This window comes from Scomber japonicus, chromosome 22, assembly GCF_027409825.1.
Source record: "Scomber japonicus isolate fScoJap1 chromosome 22, fScoJap1.pri, whole genome shotgun sequence".
NCBI lineage: Eukaryota > Metazoa > Chordata > Actinopteri > Scombriformes > Scombridae > Scomber > Scomber japonicus.
In genome coordinates this window covers 7,153,012-7,176,605 of record NC_070599.1, presented here as the reverse complement: position 1 = coordinate 7,176,605, position 23,594 = coordinate 7,153,012, and the positions used below count along the sequence as shown (strand labels likewise).

The 23,594-nt window shown below is 39.7% G+C and overlaps 1 protein-coding gene across 2 annotated transcripts in view; it reads left to right on the top strand.

Moving 5' to 3' along the window:
• Positions 1-22,544, top strand: part of LOC128383738 (RAS guanyl-releasing protein 2-like) — a 37,952-nt gene extending 15,408 nt beyond the window's left edge. Inside the window, exons 8-17 of one of the 2 annotated variants that reach the window (XM_053343330.1) lie at positions 3,236-3,352; positions 3,781-4,062; positions 7,613-7,687; positions 9,582-9,704; positions 10,890-11,005; positions 11,126-11,267; positions 15,711-15,747; positions 18,622-18,780; positions 19,753-19,815; positions 20,962-22,544. In XM_053343330.1, the coding sequence (XP_053199305.1) occupies positions 3,236-3,352; positions 3,781-4,062; positions 7,613-7,687; positions 9,582-9,704; positions 10,890-11,005; positions 11,126-11,267; positions 15,711-15,747; positions 18,622-18,780; positions 19,753-19,811 (1,110 nt within the window). In that variant the 3' untranslated portion in view covers positions 19,812-19,815; positions 20,962-22,544. Of the gene's footprint in view, positions 1-3,235; positions 3,353-3,780; positions 4,063-7,612; positions 7,715-9,581; positions 9,705-10,889; positions 11,006-11,125; positions 11,268-15,710; positions 15,748-18,621; positions 18,781-19,752; positions 19,816-20,961 lie in introns of both variants that reach the window. The other variant, XM_053343329.1, reaches the window with a different exon arrangement.
• The last annotated feature ends 1,050 nt before the right edge of the window (positions 22,545-23,594 follow it).

Genomic DNA, 23,594 nt, shown 5'->3' with positions numbered 1-23,594 from the left:
AGTCATAGAAAAAGGGAATTATCGATTAAATGTAGAGAAAGGGGGAAAGTCACAGTGGAGTGTTGATGACTTGCACACTCTCAGCATTCATTTCCCATCAAGTGGCACTAATTGTAAGAAAAAGTGAATTGAATTTAAAATGGACTTGGTGGTATTAACATGTTAAGATGCCTACTGAGAACTCTTTAAGATAATGCTGCTGTCAGGGGACAACCTTGCATCTCCAGGAATCACCAAAAATCTGTGGTGATGATGCCTTTTTTTGCGTTATGCAATGGTTTTTTATGGCCCTACGGAGTTATTAAACATTCTCAACCAATGAAGGCGCATGTAAAGCTATTTGACATAATGGAAGTCTATATTTGCAAAGCTAAGTCTTCATAATTCGACAATTAAATGGAATAATTCTCAAAAGAGAATGAGCTCTTTGCTGCAAATGAAGACAAAGGGTGTAATTTATTCATTGTACATATATGCACTGCCTGTTGACGCTAAAGAATTCAGTGATGCATCACGATAGAGGAGTCAGTAGGGAGCTTCTGCAGGTGGCATGAGTCACAGCTGCATATTAAATAGTATCGGGTACACAAAGGAACAAAAGGGTGGAGGGAAACAAACCAACTATGGTGCATTTTGGGCAACATGGACCATGAAAAGTTATTCTAGGGAGCTCTGAATCATTATCCAGAAGTTGTGTCAGATGGTGCAGACAGTAACAAAAAAATCTCCCTGCAGGATTAGCCATCACTAGGGAGCCTAGCTTTCTCTTTATAGAGTACACACTTGTTCCTCTTTAGGAGACAGTTGGGAAATTTGTTTTTGAAACAAATTTCCCACCTGTGTATTTAAACAAACATCTTGTCTAATGCAGCACAAGGTTAATAGTGAATGAGCAAAGAAGGATATTTGTTTTCGATGCATCCCTTCATTTGTGCACACATCCACTGAAATCATCTCCGGTCATCTGCGGGTCAAGAGGGCTCTAATCCTGATCTTAACTTAATCTGGTGTTCCCTTGCCAATTCCCAAACAAAACCGCCTGCTCACTGCCTTATACGGTTCTCTGACCACATGTCTGGAGACTGTCATCCTTTCATTATAGAAACATCCTTTTAAATTGCGCCCTGGGCTTCACTGTAATTGATATCATTTCAGCTTGATGTTATCATTTGCTGGGGTCTGCCAGAGGGGCTAGCTTCTCCCTCAATGTGACAATTCTCTCTCCTCTGCTGTGTGAAGGGAGGATCAGTCTGCCATAGAAAGTGCAGATGAAGAATTTTCATCCCAATAGCCTGCAGCGTTCTGTTACTGCATCCTCATTACTTGTTGCAATGCCTCAGTCTACACCAATATTCAATTAATTCATCCTTCTCTTCATCTGCAAGATAAACTTCAGTTGATCATAATTTATTTAGCAGGGTCCCGGCAGGTTTCTTCACCTCACACAGTCAGAATACACCAAATGCTCCAACGCCTCAGCAGGGCTCTTGTCAGAATAGATCAGCATAGCTCTCCTAAATGTTTCACCCTCCCTTATATTGAACACTTTGACTTTTTCAAGAGTTCAGTAAAGCTATGACAGTGTCGAGTTGAAGACAAAGCAGCCTTCTCATGTGGAACAAACAACTATGACAGTTAACCTGCAGATAGCCTACGAATGACCTCCTCCCTAAACCATAACACTAACCCTCCTCCTTCCTTTATTCTCCTCTGCAAATACAGTATCTCAAAGTCTTCAAATGATGTATTTTTATTAGATACTGCACATATAGAACTGGAAGGCAATCTCTGATTAATAAAAGCAAGCATGCAGAGTTCAACTGCTTAGATTTACCCATTTAATACCTGCCTAAACAGCACGCACATATATCAGCTTACAACTTATTATCTGTCACGCAAAAGAGAGCCATTGATGCTTAGTTGATAGCATCTCCCATACTGGCAGCCTAAAAAGTGGTTAGATCAGTGGGTTGTAAAAAGGTTTTAGCATGGCAAAAAAATAAACATTATGAACATTACTTCCATCTCTGTCCACTACCTTCAGCTTATTATTATTGCTTGAAAGATAAGTGTGTCCACATTATGATAATCAATATTTACAGCTATGAATGAAGTATCCAGAAGCCATTTTGATCTGTGTTATTCATACAGAATGGGTGAGCATTCTGGCAGATACATCAGGGACAGACCATGCCTGCTGGAAATTCCTCTGTTAATTTCCTTCCAATTCGAAATGCCTCACACTTTGGCACTTGGCTATGTAGCACGGCGCAGACACAGGCAGGGACAAAAATTATGGTCAAGCCGATTTCAGATGTATTCAGAGGCAGCACACAAGGTAGCCCTGACATACTTGATATTTCCCAGAGCTTCTCTCAGGGCACATTGGTCGTGTCCCATTTCAGCATCCTATTTGAAGCACATTACAACAGAATGGTCATTAGTTGTTTTTTTCTTAACTGCAATCATTTAAAATGCAAAACGTCCCTTTGTTCCCCATTTAAAAGCTCATTTCCAATCCATTTCACAGTATGTTTTTGTGTTTGTGTCCGTGGCCATAAATAGCCAACACATTGCCAATCGGCTGTGTAATAACAGTCGGTTGACAAGAGAATGAATTTAAGCCCTTCCACCCCTATCACACACACAGCATTTATTCTACACCCAGTGGAAAGACCTGGCATGTTGACAACGAAACCTTTCCCAGGCCACGCTGCTGGCCCCCATGCACGTGCAGTTTAGCTGACCCTGCCCCTGCAAACGCTGGGCTGCCTTCCACACTGCTTTGCCAATTGATTCCGAAGGGTGTTTTAGCTGAATCAAATGAACCCCTCTGGCAGCTCTCCCACACAGCTGCGAACCCATTGATTTCCAGAGAGATGCCACGCTGGCTGAAGGGCAGCGTGAAGCCCTGCAGAGTGCCATTCACAAAGAGTTAGCTTAACTTTGACACAAACAGGTTGCAACAGGAAAATCTTTGTATGCTCGGGTAAAGTGATTTAGTGCTGGGCTGCAGACTTCTCCTACCTACTGCAAAAATCTCTGGCTTTTCTATCTACAGCTTTTATTTTTGTTTCCTGCATCTTTCTGACTCCTTGTGAATCTTTTTTAACCTACGCCACCCTTTCACTCTTGTTCTCTCCTTAGAATGTTTTCTGGCAGAGACAAACACATACGCATACACCGTCTCCTCTTTCACCCTCACTCCTAATATTTCCTCCATCTCCATCCACAGAAGCTGCTGCAGTTGCAGAACTTCAACACACTGATGGCGGTGGTGGGCGGCCTCAGTAACAGCTCCATCTCTCGTCTCAAAGACACACAGTCCCACATCAGCGCAGAGACCAACAAGGTGCAGTAGCTGCTGCCACCCTCTCACCCATCTATTTCTGGCATCTGCAGCCAAACACAAGCAGACTAACTCAAACAGTCACGCCAATGCACTTTAGCTGACAAGTGGTATTGAATTTTGATTCAGTAATCCACATCTCATCTGTGTAAGCTCCTTATCTGTGCCAATTACTCCTACACAGTAGCTGTTTAGAACTATGAATTTGAGCCATATGACTGAAAAGTTGAACGCAACAGTTGGGGGAGTTACAGTCTCGTCAGTTATGTAAGTCCATCTGGAAAAAAAGTTTTGCAAATTGTCTTTTGATTTGTCTACACCAATCTCTTTTGAAACAGGCTTCCTGTTTCCTGCCAAATCTCATCTCTCTATTGTCTCTTTCCTCTTTAAATTAATTTTATCTCCATTAATTTCACCCAAATGACCTGCAGGTTTTTAACAGCCTCATCGAGCTGGTGACATCATGCGGCAATTACAGCCAATATCGCAAGCGCTTCTCGGAGTGCTCCGGCTTTCGGTTCCCCATCCTCGGCGTGCACCTGAAGGACCTGATAGCCGTGCACGTCGCGCTGCCAGACTGGGCCGACAAAGAGAAGACACGGGTCAACCTGGCTAAGACCCAGCAGCTGTACGCCATCCTTCAAGAGCTGGCGCTGATCCAGACCACACCGCCCAGTGTTGACGCCAATACAGACCTGCTCAACCTGCTTACAGTGAGTGCAAAGAGACAGGATGTTTGTATGTAGTGGCCTAGATGATGACTTGAATTAAAAATGCCCCTACAAAGAACATCTTGTACTTGGCAAAATCAGGTCATGGTACAGGTGCAGTGAGTTTGTTGCAACAGAAGCGTCCATTAACCACCCGGACAGCAATGAAGTAGGCGGAAAAACTTTCAGAAGGACAAACACATTGTGTCCAGCCAGTGTAACAGGCAGCCTGTTTGATAAACAGACTTTGTTCTGCTGTGATCTGATTGGCTAGTGGTCTGACAAACTGTGCAGTGGCCAGCTGGAACAAAATGTATGTGCAGACATAGGCCAGAGACTGTACACAACATTCAAATATCTTAAACGATATGGACAAGAATGAAGCAAGGAATAAGGAAAGTGAAATACAAGTAACTCCAACTGCATTAGAACATACTTTACCTGTCATCAGATGATATTATAAAGTGAAGGAAAGAATGCAAACACAGCCTGTGTGAGGGATATAATTAAAGTGCAATATGGTGCGATCAATCACACATGATACATCTGTCTAGTGTTGCTGTGCTGCAGGCTGATATGCATGTGACACCCTAAGCTTTTACCATAGGTATTCACAGTGGAGTGGTATCTTAACTGGTTTATTGCAACATATAACAACGGACTGTCATTAACTGGAATGCACACTGACCTTACAGAAACACAGAGGAATAAACAATGTGCCTGTTTATTTTATCTTTGGATGACTAGTATAACACTTTGTTACAAGTTGGAAGTTTTAGATTTATGCTTGTTTTTGGGACTAGAAGTCAGGACTATATAACCTCTATTCAATCATCTCTTCATTGAACTTCACTGATCTTTAAATTGCTAACCCACAATGCAACCTCCTGTCTGTTCCTGTATCTTAATTAAAGACTAAAGGTCTTTACTGTCAGGGCGCCTTGGCTTTACAATGACCTGACTGAAGATCTCAGCCTGGCACAATCAGTATGTTCTTTTAAAATCTGTTCTCAGGAAACACATTTACTGTAATGTCTTAAATAGATCACTTTACTATCCACTGTCTTTTGACTGATTGTTTTTAAATCTCTCTTAGACAAAAATTATATTAGCATTACTTGATTACTAAATGATCTTCCTTCTGAGCTAACAAAATATAACTCTGTCTATTCCAATTACACTCCTGCCAATCACCAAAAACCAACAGGCAGAAATGGAAGTAGAAACATGTAATTGAAAAAATGCATTCAGCTTGCATTGTAAAATGATTCTATGAAATTTAAACTAGATGCAAAAAACACTGTATTTTGACTTAAACTCAAAAGTAGGGACAGGCATGATTTGGTAAATCATATCACTGGTATTAAAGAAATGACACTATTAATATTTTCTGTGAAAATTGTACATTTTGAGAAGTTACAGCTCAGATAAATCAGGATATTGTGTGGCAGAATCACAGGATGACACAGGGTCTTATATTTAGTGGGAGGTTTTGCCTCAAACTGGGAATACTGAGTGAGACTGATCTTAGCTTTGTTGCTGCTTATACTTCAGCATGAAAGCTGAGGTGCTGCTTTGGTATGTCACGCTAAACTCTTGCATGTGTGTGTGTGTATGTGTGTGTGACAGTATTTTTTTTTCACAGATGCAGATAAGAGTTTCCTGAATTTGAGAAGGAGAGCTTTCTTAGTTTAAACAATCCCAAGAGATCAATTACTCAATCCTGCTGCAGGTGTTCATGTCAGATTGCAGCTGGCTTTCGCTTTTTCTGTGAAAATAAAAGAAAACAATTTGACAGCTTTTGGAGCTGAGGGGCACCAGGAAAGTTTGCTGGACACACTCAATACCTAATTATCTTATGCCAGTGCTTATTGGAATTGATCTAGCTTGAGTCTTAGAGAGGGAAAGAAAGTCAATACATCCTTCAAAAGGAAAAAAAGAAGAAAAAAAGGGGAAGGCATGTCTGTGTGGAGAGAAAAAGTAAGCAAACCACACTAGTTTAAAATACAGTCTCACTCCTATCTGAGTCACATTCATCAGCCTTTCAAACAAGGGAGTTTTTATATTGGCCTAAATGTGGTGAACAATTTACAGTTAACCTTTGTCCAGAAATACTACAAGCGCCACTAAATCATAAGGCCTAACGAGAAGAAAACCCTTTTCCTTCCGCACTTACCACTTGAACTCAATAAAACCCAGGAAACACAATTACGGTAAGAGAATAGCTCTGAGGAAAATAACTTTAAAGCCAACAATGGATGCAGGGGGTAATAACATGTGGCTGCCATGTGTTAACTGGAACAAAAATAGATAGTGCTCCCTCACCTGTTACCACAATGGCTTCTGTAATGCAGAAGGTGCTTCAACTTAACAGTTCTTATAATAAACAGTGTCAAAAGGCCTTTGTGTGAAATATAAAGGTGTAGGAAGTCAAAGTCTCATCAAATGTTTTTCTCACTTAGCTTCTCTGGTATCTGGTCATGCAAATAGTTTTTTTCTTTCTCTCTGCTGTTAAGGTTATGCAATATCTGTGTCAGATTTCTGTTGACACCCTAATACAATCAGAGGAATGGAATTCAATCTGTGGTACTAGTAGCACTAAAATATTACATTTAAAAAACTCCCTTTGTACATTATTGTGAGTGTGGAAAGACAAATAAATGGTGATAAAGGTATCCACACATGGCCCCTGGTTGCTTTGCATATATATCAGTAGTATTTGCAGTTGGACTGTGACCCATGAATGCTGCTATTGGCTGAAAGCTGCACAGGAGTGTATTTATTTTGTGGTGAAGATGAATGTTGGGAATTGAGAGACACTGTCTAAACAGGATATCTGGCTAAACACAACAGTTCAACATTGACCCTGCTCTTTCCATTTATAGTAAACAGTACAGCATCATTGTATCTGTGCATGAAAGTGCATTGTTAACCTTTGGGAATAGCCTGTGCAATATAATAAGCTCAAAGGTCCGCTTTTTTATATTTTGTTGTATTTTAATAATAGCTGATCAAATATTGGGGGGGAGATCTTTACAGCTGTTTTGGCTTAAGATAGTATATTATACAAAGTACTATGTGTGAATTTGTTACACACACTTTTAGAAAACATTGAGACTCTATAGATAGTGTCATTGACAACCAAAGCTATAGATTTAAATAGAACTTATCACAAACTTGCCTATAATCAATCCATGTGCTCATTTTTGGAGGGTGTGAAACCATTGATTACACTATACCAGTGACATTTCTCCAGCCTCATCAGGGGACAAATCTTTATTCTTTATCACATCATCTTTACTGTTTTTAAAGATGGTCTATTCCTGGTCTAAATAATCTGACTTTGAAATTCCTGATCAGCTGGTTTTAGAATTAAAAGTTACTAATTGGTTTGTGCAATCAATGTTTCTACAGTACTATGATGTTATGATTCTACTGTCACTGATGTATCATGACAATTATACACTGGTGATCTACTTGGGTTATAGTGGAGGATATATGCACAAATCCACTACCTCTTTCACAGTGGCTCCATGTGTCCTGTTGTGCACAGGTATCTCTGGACCAGTACCACACAGAGGAGGAGATCTACCAGATGTCTCTTCAGCGGGAACCTCGCAAGCCAGCGGTGAGCAGCAACGTGCAGATCTTCACTGTGGGTTTTGTACTGAGCTGTTCTTCAATATCTAATATTTGGTAGTGATGCACTCCACTCTATCCTGTCTTGATATAATGGACTTACAATGTACAAATTGCTTTTACTTTAAAATAGGCAGAGTTTATGTATTTTATTGCTTATTATGAAAAGAACATGCAAATACATTATAAGACCATGAGAAACTAATGATGAACAAGATCATTCCTGAAATAACTGGTTTGTATTGTATTTTCTTATACATTAAAATGAGCAGTTATTGTTACATCTGTTGTGTTATGGGCCAAAACTGACCATATATAGTTTCCTATAACAAGAGTTGAAGCTTTAATTCCAAAAACAAAACTTTATTTTGGTCAGTCACACAACAAATATCATCTCTAGCATGTAGTGTGTGTGTGTGTGTGTGTGTGTGTGTGTGTGTGTGTGTGTGTGTGTGTGTGTGTGTGTGTGAGTATGTGTGCATGCTGTACTAGGTGTGTGGTGAGAAAGCATGATGAATCCCCAGCCTGTATAATGCTATACCGCTGGAGAACAGGAACTATGTATGTGTGCATGCGTAGGCGTGTGTGTGTGTGTTTGTGTGTTTGTGTGTATGTATGTGTGCATGGAGTACTAGGTGTGTGGTGAAAAAGCATGAGAAATCGCCAGCCTATATAATGCTATACTGCTGGAGAACAGTAACTATGTATGTATGCATGCATGGGTGTGTGTGTGTCTACTTTCAGGGACATATCAGCCTAAAGACCAGTTAATTGAGGACAGCTTGTCCAACTGAGGACAAAAGTCGTGTCCTCAATTCAGCAAAAACTAATACAGTATTTGGGTCAGTGGTTAAGTTTAGGTTTAGGTTAAACTTATGGTTAGGGTTAGGGTTTCTACGAAATAAATGTAAGCTTATGTAATGTCCCCTGACACGACCTAGCTCAGTGTTTGTGTGTTTGTGTGTTTGTGTGTTTGTGTGTTTGTATGTCTGTGTCAGTGTCTATGTATTTATCTGTGTATACTGTACCAAGTGTGTGGTAAGATACGAGAAATGCAGTGTCAGAAAACCGCAGCATATATACAGCTATGCAACTGGAGGACAGGAGGCATGTATGTGTGTGTGTATGTGTGTGTATTTGGAGGGGGGGGGGGCGGGGGGGTTGGTCTGTGCCGTTCTACATTGGAATTCAGGTCAGCACCCTTTCCTGGCATGTAACTACAATTGTAATGTTATTACACAATATTATTTTACTATGACTATGATTATTGTTATTAATATATGATTTTACTATCATCAAACTACTATTTTTGTTTTTTGTTGTCATTTCTTTGCATAAACAACCCATAATAACTATAGGGTCAAATTTGACCCACAATACAGCAGATTTACCTTTTTTTTTTTTTAAATAGGCAAGAAAAAAAAAGAAAAAAAAGTCAAAATATGTTTTATTATATTCAGTGGGCTATTGTTATGAGGTCTTGTTTTGATCAGAAAAAATAAATGTATGTTTCACACATCTAAATTTGGGTCAAAATGGGTCAAATTTGACGTGAAGACACCAGAAGGGTTAAGATATTACAAGTCCTAAAGTGTGTTTATGTATGAAACAATTAACGATTAACCCTTCACATTGCATAATTGCCCAATCCTATATATAGACACTATTACAACTCTTATCTTGAGTGTTACGTAGAATACATATTGGAAATCTTTGTTTTCATTCTCTCGTCACATTTAAATCCACTTTAGTAACCTTTCACTGCTGCTCAGTACAGCAGCCCTTTGTTTTTTTTCCTTTCTTTTGTTTGTGAGAGGACAGCTTCTGCCTCCCTGGCTTGATATTGATCTCATCATAGTCTTTGGTTTTTTCATCGTCTGCAGCAGAACTCCAGCCCCGCCCCCGCACCTGACCCCAAGCCCACTATGATCGACGAGTGGGCCGTGTCGGTGAAGCCCAACGCTGACCCGACCATCATCAAAAGTCACATAGAGAAGATGGTGGAGGTGAGTTCATCAGCCCCCACACTCCTCTCTCTCAATGATAATTGTAACCTGTGGGGTCCAATGTAATGGCACTGGAAGGCTAAGGGTGAATTATCTGTTGTTATCCTCTCCAACACCATCTTGACATGATAACTGCAAAGCACTCTGGGCTTTCTGGCCAAATTGTTCAGACATGTAGTAATCTTACACCACAATTGCAAGTACTGAGAAGATCACTTGAAAACTCCTTTTCTTCCCAATAACACTTAATTTCGGTGTCTCTGTCAATGTATACATTTATTTTCTTAAACTCTCAATTGTGTATTTTATGTACATGTTAACAAACTTTATATATGACTGTGTAACTGACATTACTGAGTTAGTTAGCTGACTTTATCTGACTCATCTCTACTCATGCCATTGTTTCGCAATGTCTCAGTTTGTCACAGATACATATTTCAGTGGTTTTATTCTAAACGTAAAACAAGAAGTAACCACAGCACAGCTACCTCAGCAGGCAGTATGTTCACTGTTTCCTGATTGTGGTCCCATTCCACTTACTCGCCCCTTAGAAGCAAATCTATTCCATTCAATGCCATTATCCTGTAATTACCAGATGTTAAGCATAGTTTAAAGAAAAACCTTCCAACATGAGCAGCATGCTCAATTACAGAACAATGGTAAACGGTAAAAACTACTAACACAAGTAGAGAGTGGTCATAAAGTCAACAAACTGTCTTAATGATGTAATGGGATATGAATGTATCCTAAGTTTGTTGACATTAGCTACATACCAGCATACTACTGCATTGAACTGAGCAAGGGATAGGGTTAATTCAATTCAACTCACATCATGTTATAGTTATATACTATTGCTTTAAAAATGACTTGTTTTATTGCTCAAGAAGACTTATATTCAATAATTATGATACAATTTCAAATGCATTGAATCAATTGTTTTCGTGGATACAAATGATGTGTTTGTAGATGCTATTGTTAATAACAGCAAAATGATTATAGTTACTTTTTTAAACCTTTTCCAAAATATGTACATTCTTTATGTACATTCTTTAAGGTGATTTTAGTAATTAGTTTATTTTCCTCAGAGTATTCCACTGGGTTAAGTTACAGTCAGGACTGATATTGCTGCTCATTAATACTGTATAGCACAATACATGCTGAAACTAACTTTTACAACCCTCACAGTCTGTCTTCAAGAACTTCGACACAGACGGCGATGGACACATCTCCAGTGATGAATTTGAAGCAATTAGGAACAACTTCCCTTACCTCAGCAAGTTCGGAGATCTGGACAAGAACCAGTGAGCTTTTGCAGATTTATTTGCTGATTTAGAATCCGTGCAGCTTACAGACTGAGCTAATTTACAAAGCGATGCAGTCTTTCTTGTGTCAAGGTCACCTCGCTCTGCTTTCTTTCACAGAGACGGGCAAATCAGCAGAGACGAGATGATAGACTACTTTATGAAAGCCAGCTCTCTGCTCAACTGCAAGATGGGTTTCATCCACACTTTCACTGAGGCTACCTACGTCAAGCCCACATTCTGCGAGCACTGCGCCGGCTTTGTGAGTTTTACACCCTCTTTGTAATAATCTTGTTTTTGTGCTTGTGGTTATACCCTCCCTCATAACCACAGCTGCATGTAAAGCTACTCTAAGTGTTTTTTCTTTATAGATGGTTTTTAAATCATAGAATCATAAAGCTTTCAGGCCCCCATGAAGGTCCTAAACAAATATTGATCTTTGCTGTGCTCGCTTTTATGCTTTGAAATGCATCAATTTCTTCACTGACCCTGTCAATGGCACGTGTCATAGGTTTTTAAAAAAGGTTAAAGGTCATTGGGCTTATTTTACAGCTATGTAGCCACACAGACTAACCGCACTTCATTAAATGTCTGGGCAGTCACTGCAAAGCATCATAGCCTCATCTTTCAGACGTTCTTCCTGTCAGGTTAGAGTAATGCCAATTATTTTGAGCTACAGCCACATGCTGCTGAAGTTGCATTCTGGGAAATATGGGAGGAAGGTAATTGGGCGAGATGATAACCCTGGTCTGTTCTGTGGTGATGTTACATCTGTGTGACTGTGTGTGTGTGTGTGTGTATGTGTGTGTCCTCTGGCCCTTTACCATTCCCCAAAGTGTCCTAAGGAGCCCTCTGTTATTTAGACACAGACAGTGAGTCAGCACTCAGCTGTAATGAGAACAGGAGAGGTGCCCTCGCACCGAACCTACTCATTTATATGGACTGAAACAGATTGCAATCCTCAAAAGAGTCATAGATGTTTGTGTATAGGCTTTCATTAACACTTATTTAGACACACGCTCATGCACATAAACACACATTCTCCAGGGAAGGCTGTGCTGTTTTCAAACCATCATGAGGGGAAACTCAGAATAGAGAGCAGGGAGAGATAAGGACTCTGGCAGCGTGCTTCTTCCTTTGAATACGTCTGTGTGTGACAGCGGTAGATACACCAGCTACTTCCTCTTCTGCCTGCTTTGTCCTTTCCTCTTGGCTGCTGTGCAAAAACAATATTTTCCCGCAGCCCATTTTTTTGTACGTGTCTCGAACACAAGTCGAACGCAGGCCTCCTGTGAACACTGCAGGGTTCACTAACCTCCACTGTCTCACATGGATCTTCATTATCTTTTGCTGTTTTGCCTGCAGCCACCTTTGGTCTTACATCCTATTTAATGCCACACAGATGAGTGTTATTAAATGCAGAAAGCAAGTACCAAATGTGAGTTTTTTGCACCTCATGAGGACACAGCAAGTTTGTAGCTAGAGGCTCAGAGCACTTCTAAGTGAGACATTACAGAATAAGATCCACAAGGCTGCTTGGGCTTTTGACAGTCTAGCTTTATGGAATCAAAATGGCACACAAGTCTCTTGTTATCTCTATTCCTGCCAGAGTGTTCATACTGTCTGATAAAGACTCAACATGACTAAAACAATGGTCAGTTCGAGTATTTTTAATTTTTTCTCACTGGGAAAATTGTTTTCTTTTACCCAAGGCAGTCTGTCTCTGCAAGCTGTTCTAAAATAAAGTAACACGATCAGGCACATATATTGTTTTTGGGAGTGATGAAACAAAGCATCTGGGTCCAAAATGGACATGTTTGGGTGACCTCGTCTTTCCAGGTTGCAGATTTTGGCAGTGGAGAGGTGTGCCAGTACAAAACAGATCTGTTTCTAATCCCTTTAGCTTCTTCTGTGCACAATAAGTTTGCTTTGTTTGCAACAATTTAGCTCTTTTTACGTTCCAGCCTATTGGGAACACACACTGTACAAGTCTCAATCAACAGCTGTAAAATGACATGTAGAGCCTACACAGCTTGTCAGGTATAGATGATAGAACAACTATAGATGATGACATTCTCTTTTAATTAAGTACAAAACTAATTTTTTCCCGCTGTGTTGGTAGAATACAGAGGCCACATACTATATGTACAGTACAGATAAGACAGTGGTTTCCATCTTCTCATTTGACCTTCAAGAATCAACTTCCCTCAAATGATTCTTGAAACCATGACTTCATTTTTTTCATTCATTATGGCCTGAAAGAAGGCATTGTTTGAGAACATAACAAAACAATAGTTCGTAGACTGTGACATGTGAGTAGAGTGAGTTCACAGGTTCTATCAGCAGATATGTCAAAGATACCTAACAAAAATGTGAACTGAGCAGATGGCAAGTGGAAACTTTCCTCAGTCACTTTCAAGTAATTTTATCTATCTGCACTTGTGGTGTGATATCAAACAGTTCAGGCACGCAGGAACCGAATGACATGTGATAGCTGTCACTGTTACAAGTCTGGTAGGAAACGATAGAAGGCATTTGGTTTGACAACGCTGTTTGTAGTTCAAGTTCTTTACTTGAGAATAAAAACCCTTGAGAACTGACACACTTGAAGATGTTATTTTCACCATTCAAACTGATAAAAAAAAGAATGAAGAAAAAAATCCAATATTGCAATAATGAGTGCCAAATAATTTTTAGATTTGTAGTTTTCTGAAAAAATCCTAAAGCATCAAAGAAACAAAGCAAGTTGGTGCTCTTCTTTCCCTCCAGCTCTTGTTTGTGGTGTATTGTGTTTTACAGTCTACAGTAGCAGTAAAGGTCAGTCAGTGTAGGCAGAGCTGTGATGATAGTTGTGTTTAGATGTTCTGCTCGTAACCGACTTCTCTTTGTTGTAGAGCCTCTGGCTGTGCTCGCGATTTCCCACTGCTTTCGTGTGTGTGTGTGTGTGTGTGTGTGTGTGTGTGTGTGTGTGTGTGTGTCTTTGTTTGTGTGTCTATGTGTGTTTAGATTCATACATGTAGGTTTGTGTGTGCATCTGTGGTGTCAAAGTGTGTGTGCGTGCGTGTGTGTGAGTGTGAAGAGGTCAGGATATTTTGTGCCTCCTCAGATGTGCCAGTACAGTGTGTGATCTCCAGCTCAGCTCTTTCATGTCATTGTTCCCCCCACTGTCTGTGCGCGCCCCGCGTCCCGCTTGATCTCATTCCCCCTCCACCTCCTCTATCCAGCTAACCTCATCTCTCTCCCTCTTTCTTTCCCTCTATCTCTATCTCTCTCTCTCTCACTTTACATCTCTTTCTGTTCCATTGTGCCCCTTTCTTCATTTGCTTTTTCTCCAGCCGTCAGCTGGCACCTCAGCATCAATGGAGGATATGAAGACATAGAGTGCTTTAGCCCATTACCTGCTAATTGTGTATACTTTATCTTTACTGCCAACCATTTTCCAAAGCATGACTTTAAAGATTAATTTCATTCCTTTTAGGCAGTTATTGGTTTCCATTCATTTCAATACACAGTTCACCACAGCCTGAAGAGCCAGTTGGGATAGTTAATACATTATATTGTCAAGAGTTTTGTATGTAGTTATGGAAAAGGGACATTTTGAAGCTTCTCTTTGATTATTCATTCAGGCACAGCTGTTTGGCCAGATGATAAACAACATGCACATTATGAAAATACGAATTTGGTCATTTAAAGGTTCAGATGTTCCTGAACCTTTAAATTACCAGCAGTTCTCACCATGTCACCTCCAATCCTAGGTTTATCTTAACTTTGATATACGAATGAAGTAGCAGAATCTAAAATATGATAATAAAATGCAGTATGCCATTTTTGAAATCAGAACTACTAAACATTTAGTGGCTCCAACTCCTCCAACGTGCTGATTATTTGCTTTTATTTCTCATATTCATCAGTAAATTGAATATCGTGGCAGTTAGGTCAAACAAGAAATTTGAATTTACTACCTTAGACTGTGGGAAATTATAATGATCATTTTTCATAATTTCTTGACATAGACAAAACAGGTAATTGCAAAAAATATCAAAAAAAGTCAGTAGCAGCCTGAGATAAAGGTAACTTAAAGTTCACTATCAATGGACAATGTTTCTTGGGCAAATTCTAAGCCTCTAAGTTGTAATTTGTGGTGGTTGTAAACCACACTGCATACATAATATCAAATAAAAAAATCTTCAGGCACTCTTCGGCAGAGGAAGGAGAAAAATTATTATTATAAGTCTTTGAACATATTGGGTTAAAAGCAGATCAGATTCCTGGTAATGTCTTGCTCTGAAAAACATTTTCATGTCTCTGATCTTTTATTTCAGAGAGCATTTTAAGGTTCCTTGTGAACTTGAGTACTTAACCCCTGTATTCTAACAGCATGCATGTATTTCACTGTTAACAGAATGACATATGCGAAGCCACGAGTCCTTGAAGCTTAAGTGTGTTAAGATAATGGTTATATTGTGGTTACAGTACTGAAATGATATAAAGACAAAGGTAAGTTAGTGAAAGTGGTAAAAGAAGCTTCATTATTCTATTTGCATTTGGCCACTAATTACATTACATATGTTCATGAAACACCATGAACCATAATGCACAGAGGAGCATCTCAAACCTCTAATTCAACCTACCTTTTAAACTCCCTCTTGCCTCCAGGGAAATGAAAACATATCCTATTAACACCCAATTCCTTTCTTTTTTTTAGATATGGGGTTTCTACAAGCAAGGCTACAAGTGTAAAGGTAAGAGAGCCAATCATTTTGATGTTGTTCCACGTGTGCCGCACAGATGTTCCACTCTGAAGGGTAAAGCTTCAAAGAATTAGTGATTTTTTTTTTAATATCGATTCACACACACACACACACACACACAGACACACACACACACACACACACACACACACACATACACACACACACACACACACACACATCTTCTGTAGATAAAGCTCCATAATGCTGGAGTACTGAGTAAATGTCATCAACACAGAAACCATGGCAAATATATAACAGTCTTTTACTGTATGTCCACACACAAAGCCCTGCTCAGCAACAGTTGGATAAAGTCCATCAGCTAAGACCACATTACACACAATGCAACTATTATTTCTCCCAGCAGACCACTGTTTGGAGAAGCTGGTTCATTTCACAAATGTACACACACACACACACAGACAGGCGAGCAACATCCAAAATGTCCTGTACTCCTCTCATCCTCATGATCATTAGCTTCAAAAACACACTCACAGCTTCTTCCTTTTCCCCCCTGTGGGTGTACTTCTGTTGGTCTGTGCTGATGCTAAAATTAAGTTGTGATAATCTGCAGACGTTCAGCGCTGTAAATAAGTTAGACAACATATGTTTCCTTCCAGAAATCAAGGAAAAACTTTGGAAATGATGTCAAATCTAAAATGCAAATTGCAGCATTTGCATTTCAGAGTTTCCATCTGCTGGTGTCTTTTTCAGAAGTGATTGATTATAGCTCTGTCTTATGAATGGGAGAAGTTAGAGTGGGCCAATATATTACAGGCCCGATTTCATTGCGGTGTCAATTGTTCAGCAAATTAGTTTTCCTATCAAACTAATTGGTTTGTACAACACCAAGCTGAGTGTCTATGTGAGCCCCTGCACCTTTCATTAAGTTTCATTCATCTTCTGGAAGTGGCATCATGTTGCCTAAAATAGCCACAGAAAGTGGATCTACCTGCTTGTACACAAAGGTCTTGTGTGTCAGAGGATATTATGTAATTAACATGTTCCTCATTCTCTTTTTCAACCACAAGCAGTTCAGTTACTAACTTACTCATGTCCACTTTCACTATTTTCTCAGCATTACCTAGTTCTTCATTCATTCAGGTTCATTTTCAGGTTGGCTAACTAACGATTATTAAATAGCTTGCAAGTTATCATCAAACATTTGAGTTGCATAGCAACAAGAGTAATTAATCCTCCTTGGGGCCTTTGAGGTTGTGCAGTCTGTTGCGAGCAGTGCTCATAGCACTGTTCTTATGTTTGGGGGAAAAAATACGCCTCTCTGATCACAGACTAATTTCTTAATTATCAAGACATATTCTCCTTAAAGCAAGAGTAAAACAGCTTTTCTGCATAATGCTTAGATTTGAACTATTTTATTAAAACAGAAATATGCCAACATGATTGCTCCTTATGAGACAAAGGGAAGGAAAAGTGTCAGGGGGGTGAAAAGAAAAAAAGAAGAGAGAGAGAGCCAACACACACACAAAGAGATTCATGCATCACTTTGTACATTCTACACACACACACACACACACACACACACACACACACACACACACACATCGCCCAATCTTACCCAAACTCCCCACTCTGAAGGTGTGTGTCTCCTAGTCGGACTGGGACTTTGTGAGTGTTCTGGCTTGTTCCAGTGTATTAATGAGACCAGAGGAAGTCAATGAGAAAGCCCCACAGCTATTCATCCCCATTACCATTGTTAGCCTGCACTCAGGGAGGTAGAGCGATCGGCAGGGATGTAATTGAAATGAATCACCCATCGCAGTGCAGGAGTGGAGTGTGTTGAAAACTCTGAACGTGCATGCGGGTAGTTGTATGTGTTTTGGGACAGTAGATTTTAAAAGTTGAGACTCTGATATGAGAGGCATTTCAGTGTTATCACAATTACAGTCTTTTAACATATCAATACTAAGATTCACACATGGATTTTGTTACTGATACTATATCAAGGCAAAAAAAGTGTCAGTCAGTGTCATAACAAGCTTAACTTGCTCCTGTCTTTGACCCTGTCTTTTTATGATTAAACCCCCTTCTTGTTGCTGTTTTGTTTATTTCAGCATCTGTGGTAATGTGACATGTAGCTGCAAAGTTAATGATTACAGAACAACAAAGGCAGAGCAACAAGCCAAGACAAAAAAAAGTTAAAAGAGAGATTTTTTAATTGCCTGTAACACAGCATTTTATGAGCGACTAGGTACTTGACCACTGACAGGGACGAGGCTTGAACTAATAATACACTTCCAACTGAGGTGTTTAGTCTTTTTAATGAGCCTATTATACTGTCAAGAGGTGGTAATGACATGGAATTCTAATTCGCTAAACACTTTGTTGAAAGTGTCAAACATGAACAAAAAAATCTTTACCGGTGATGTCAAGGACAATTGAGATTTTGGCTACTGTGACCACTCTGCTAAGGTGTGTGTGTGTGTATTCAGGTTCTTTGACGCATGTTTTCTTGCTGCCTTGCTCGATGATCCATGGCCTCTCTCCTCTTAGAATCCCCCTGGCTGACAGAGTTGTTCTCAGGCACAGTCGGCCTCACTTTGTGTGCGTGCCAGTGTTCATGCATCTGCATGGCATGTAGAAGCACTCACCTGTCACCACTAGTGCTCCCATTTTCCCTGATGTTTCAGTTTGCACCTGTCCCTCTATCTGACCCTGTCCCTGTTTCTCCTCCCCATTCCCCATCTTCCTTTCGCTCCTGGCCATCCCCCTCCTTCTTCCCTTCTCGCCTTCTCTCTCGGCGACCCTCCCTCCCTCTCCTACGACCCTCCCGCCATCTCCCCCTCTCTCGGCACCTCTCCCTGCCACCGTCCCTCCCCTTCCACACGGACGCTGTGGCCACAGCCTGCGGGGTGAACTGCCACAAGGCCTGCCGAGGCCGCCTGGCAGTCGAGTGCAGGAAGAGGACCAAGAGCATCAGCCACGAGGCGCCGCCGGCTCTCCAGGCTAGATCCTACAGCTTCCCTCCACCTGCCAACACCCCACCTAGCCTGCAGAGCACAGGTGAGTTGTGTCTCGAGGCAATCAGATGGCTCATGTGGCCCAATAGATATATAATCAGTTTAATCTCATGTCTCATGAGGATTAACAAAGCAAAGATGACTGCAAAACAACTACAAAAATTAATTTTCATTGTCACTGCCTTGGCATACACTTCTGCTGCAGTCATGTCATAAAAGAACACTTGTGGAAGTGGCATTGCAATTAAAAGCAACACAGTTTCTAAGTATTGACGCCTTTGAACCCATTAGAAATGGTAATAACTGCAGACTTAAACACACACCTGTTGCTCTTTTTGGCAATTATTCTTAGCTTTTCATATTTAACACAAACACTTGGGAGTGGAATGCAACCATTTACTCACTGCAATTTACACCTATAATGTTGGGGTCTCTCAGGGCATCATCAACTGATATTAAAATGATAATAGTCATAATTAGTTTTTTGTTATATACATTTTCTGTATAATTCATTTTATTTATACAAAGTATTGTCTTGATGGTGAAGTTAGAATTTAACATCTCACATATGAAACTTAAAGATTAATTAATATATAAATAAATGAGAGGCATTTTAATAACACATTTTCAACACTTCATGTCATTACTGCAACAACTCCACTTTCTGAAGGATGCTTTTGTCTTCCTCCAAGCGTATGGAGCACTGACATTTGGAAGATCTTCTCAAACAATAGACACACATTTGCAATGGAAATGTGATTGACCTAGCACAGTGATGTCAGTGACTCACGGACGCAGTTTTTTCACCAGACATTAGCAGAAGTGTTGCCCTGCCTGCTTCTGTTTTATATCAGCGTGAACCTGCTTGATCTATGGGCTGATGATGCTGACAGGCAAATGAATTGTAATGGTAAACAGATAACAAAAAAGCACACCTTTCATTGACTCTGGGTAGTAGTTTGTATTTACATTTGAATGCCTCATTTTTTATAATCACTTTCTCTGTTCCTATCAGTAATTGCTGAAGAGGATTTAGAGTCAGTGGAGGAAGGAGTGTTTGACGTCCACCTATAACCAGGTGAGAGAGATGTTCACTTTGACTGCTAAAGAAAAATCCTCCTGTCTCTTATTCTGATACTATTCACTATATTACAATTATAATTGCTATTGACATTTTTGATGTGCCTATCCTTCATCAGTGTTCTTTAGAGATTTTTGCTTGAGTTAATAATGTGTATTTTACCCTAAGCAACTCCTGGTGTCCTAGAAAGTACATTGTGTACTGAAGTAACGTCTAAGGCACTTTATCAGACTTTGTGCAGCTCCCTCTTGTACACAGCTGTATAGGGATATACAGTAATGCTCCTCAAGCCCTATAAACAGACTTTTACATATAAAATCTGCATAATTCCCCTTTAACATTCATCAGTTAGCATTATATTTGAGCATAGTTTGTATAGCAGCAAATAGATAAGTTGCATCTGCTAAATTATGAGATGAAATTTGACATATATATATAAACAACTTTTAATAAGAGGTGCTGGTAAGCTGATTTTATCTTGATCAAAAAGCCATGCTAGCTGTTTCCCCTTGTTTTCAGTCTTTGTGCTAAGCTAAGCTAACCAGCTGTTGGCTGTAGCTTCGTGTTTACCATCTTACAATAAGAGTGTCATCAATCATCTCATCTAACTGTTGACAAGGAGGAAAATAAGTGCTTTCCCTGAAATGTCAAACTATTCCTTTAAATTTGACTATCCAAATAAAGTGTAGCTGCACAGGAAATATCTCGATGTGTTATCATGCACCAACCTTTTTGGCTTGTGACCTTTAATACAAAGCAGTGACAACTTGCAACCTGTCTTCACAGGCTGCATATAAATATAATCTGTGAGCAGTTAAAGCAGCAGTTCTTTTCTCATATAGGCAGAACTAATCAGTGTTTTACAAGAAAAAAGCGATGAGAAACAAAACCGTATAATCTCCTCAAATTTATGATGTGGCACCTTTAAACTTCCCAATTTCCTCCACCTAACAACAAAGCTTGGAATGTAAAGAAGCTCTGCCATTGTATGTACACTTTTGTCACAGTGTTAATGTATTTTTATGTGGATTTCTCCTTGAACATCTTAAAATGTACCGCTGGCTGTATTAGTCACTGCATCACAATCCATGCAGGAGCCTTGAACTGAAGTGTGATTTTGATGAGGCCAGTTCTCTATTTTAGAATCCCTCCTACAGTTGGTGTGCAAGAAGCCAAATCAGCGACTGTCGGGAGCCAGACACAGAATGTGCTACAGTATGTCAGTTTTACAGCCCTCAACAGTGAGGAGAAATTGCACTGAACACAGCCAGGAAACCTACGTGCTGCCACACAGTGGACACATACCGCTACTGCAATAGCAACAGCAACTCCACTCCACCTAACTCATATGAATGTGACGACCAATGTGAATGGAATGTCTTTGTATGATTTTTATGTGAAATATCTGCATTTTGACTACATGTTGGCCAAGAGTATTACTGTAAAATCTTATATTACAAAAAAAATCCACAAAATTGTATTTTCTTGGTGGAATGCTAAAGTCAGTAGAGTCTATAATTTGAGTGCACTTTACTGCAGATTGGAATGGCTGTCTACGTTTTCTTCAAAACATAAAAGAGGTGCTGTTATTGCCAAGAATGTAAACCTGCCTCCCAGACTAGACTACCGTCTTCTTAATCTAAGAAGCTTTGCTTTTTTTGTTTATCGTCTTTCATACATTTCAATGGACCGATAATAGGACCAATTTTGATGTCAGATAAAATATTGTTGATTTTGTGGTGCCCGTCTGAAGCATGATGACAAAAGCAACTATACTGCCAGCTCAGAAAACAGCTGAAATGACTGTGTGGACAGTTATAATTAAGATGGACTTTTAACAATGTTATATTTTTGTCATGTTTACCAGAAAATCAGTTACTGTCCTATAGTAATTGCTGTGGTGTTGTTTTCAGTATACAGTACTGTCTTGTGCCAGTGCACTGATAGATGATCTGTCCTCTTGCAGTACTGTGAATGTAGCAGAAACAGTGAAATGCCACCATGGATGTATTATAACAGCCGCTGCCAGATGAAGAACTCATCTTTCCAAATAAATATGTTGACAGCAGAAAGCAGGAAACTGGCTAACGTCCCACTGATTCCTCTGCTAGTTCTAACTATATTTATTAGTTTGTGAATGAGCTCTGGAGTTCTGAGACTGTCAGTAAAGACAATATAATCAAAAGAATAATACCAAAACAGAAGTAATGAGGCTTTTCATTTGACAGCAGCATATTAAAAAAATTCCCTGAGAATCTGTTTTGATGCAAGTCGTATTTTGCTGTTTTTATCCTGCATGCTTCTTCCTCTGTGGCTCTATTCTCTGGCCAGACGTCTCCATTGCCAAGGCGTCGTTTCTTTTTTTAAATGTAGCACGCTAAGTTATCATTTATTTAGGAAACATAAAGTCTTGAAATTCCAGACAGAGGAAATCAGTAAATGTTTCTGTTGCTTTGTGCCTGTGGAGAGATGAATTCAGACTTTGAGTGCCATATTATTAACTGCTGGTTTGTCGTTGAATGAGACTCCTGACATTGCTGGTATTTATTTTTCTGTAAAAATTGCTAAATAGCTGCAGATCCTTCTGTGTCTCTCCCAGCTTGACGAAGGATGTTTGTTGTTATTCTGTGAATGAATCTTTCAGACTGATGTCATGCTAGTTCCTGTGGTCTCCAGATAATTCCCCAGTATTAAATGCAGCAGGCATCACTCTAATATGTGTTCTGGGTAAAAATTCCTGTGACTAATAAGAATGATACAGAAAAAAACAGAGTTTTGTCTTGTCTTTCTGCTGCTGGAATCCAATCAGTCACACTGGTCCTTGATGTTTTCTTTAGTTTCATTTAAACTTGAGTGGGAGATATTTTCAGCTTTCAGCAGCTTCTTTGATCTAAAAATACAGTCAGTTTGACTTTAAATTTTAAACCCATTACCACTAATGCTGGTAATCCCATGTGAAAGACGACAATTTAGGTGATTTTCATGTTTAACTTGAACATTTCATTGAAGAAATACTCTCTGGGTTGGTACAATTCTGCAAATCTTTTCCAAACCACTCAGTTCCTCAGAAATACTCAAAGCTGTTTTTCTCTGTTCATGAGTATTTTTGATATTTTGGTGAGGTCCATCCAACACTAAGGTAATATTGCTTTTTAGGAGAACATGTAAGGCTGAAATCTTTTAATTTTTCACATCTAAAGCAGAACAGCCCTTTAGAATACCACTAGAATAGCTCAAAGCACATTCTTACTGCTTGATGCAACCACTTCTTCATCATTTCCCAACTCCACCCTTTCCAACAGAAAACAGTTTCACAGTGATTACAACACAACACTGAAAACCGAAAAATGGTGCTCTAACCACATCCACTCCTAAAACAGACTCATGCAGACATTGCAATCGATTGTACAACTGCCACACACTCCTGCCTTCCTTCATGTGACTGTGATCCAGCCTCCACTGGCCTTCTATTATAGACATTAATAACCAGCCCTGAATGAGCCTTGCAGTCAATGCCACATCTAATTACTCTCAGAGATGAAGTCAGTCTGGGCCTCTGACTGCCTGGCTCCCAGTCTGTATGTCCTGTTCAATGGGAGGACATTGATCCGGCTATATGCCGCCTTTGAATCATTTCATATTTCATCCAGTGCTATGATACTGCTAAATGCTCTCATGTGGAAACTAACAATGAGCTGATAAACTGCAAAAGTGATGTGTTCATAACTTGGCCTATTGACATTGGTCGCACACATAGCGGCATCCAGCTTTGACCA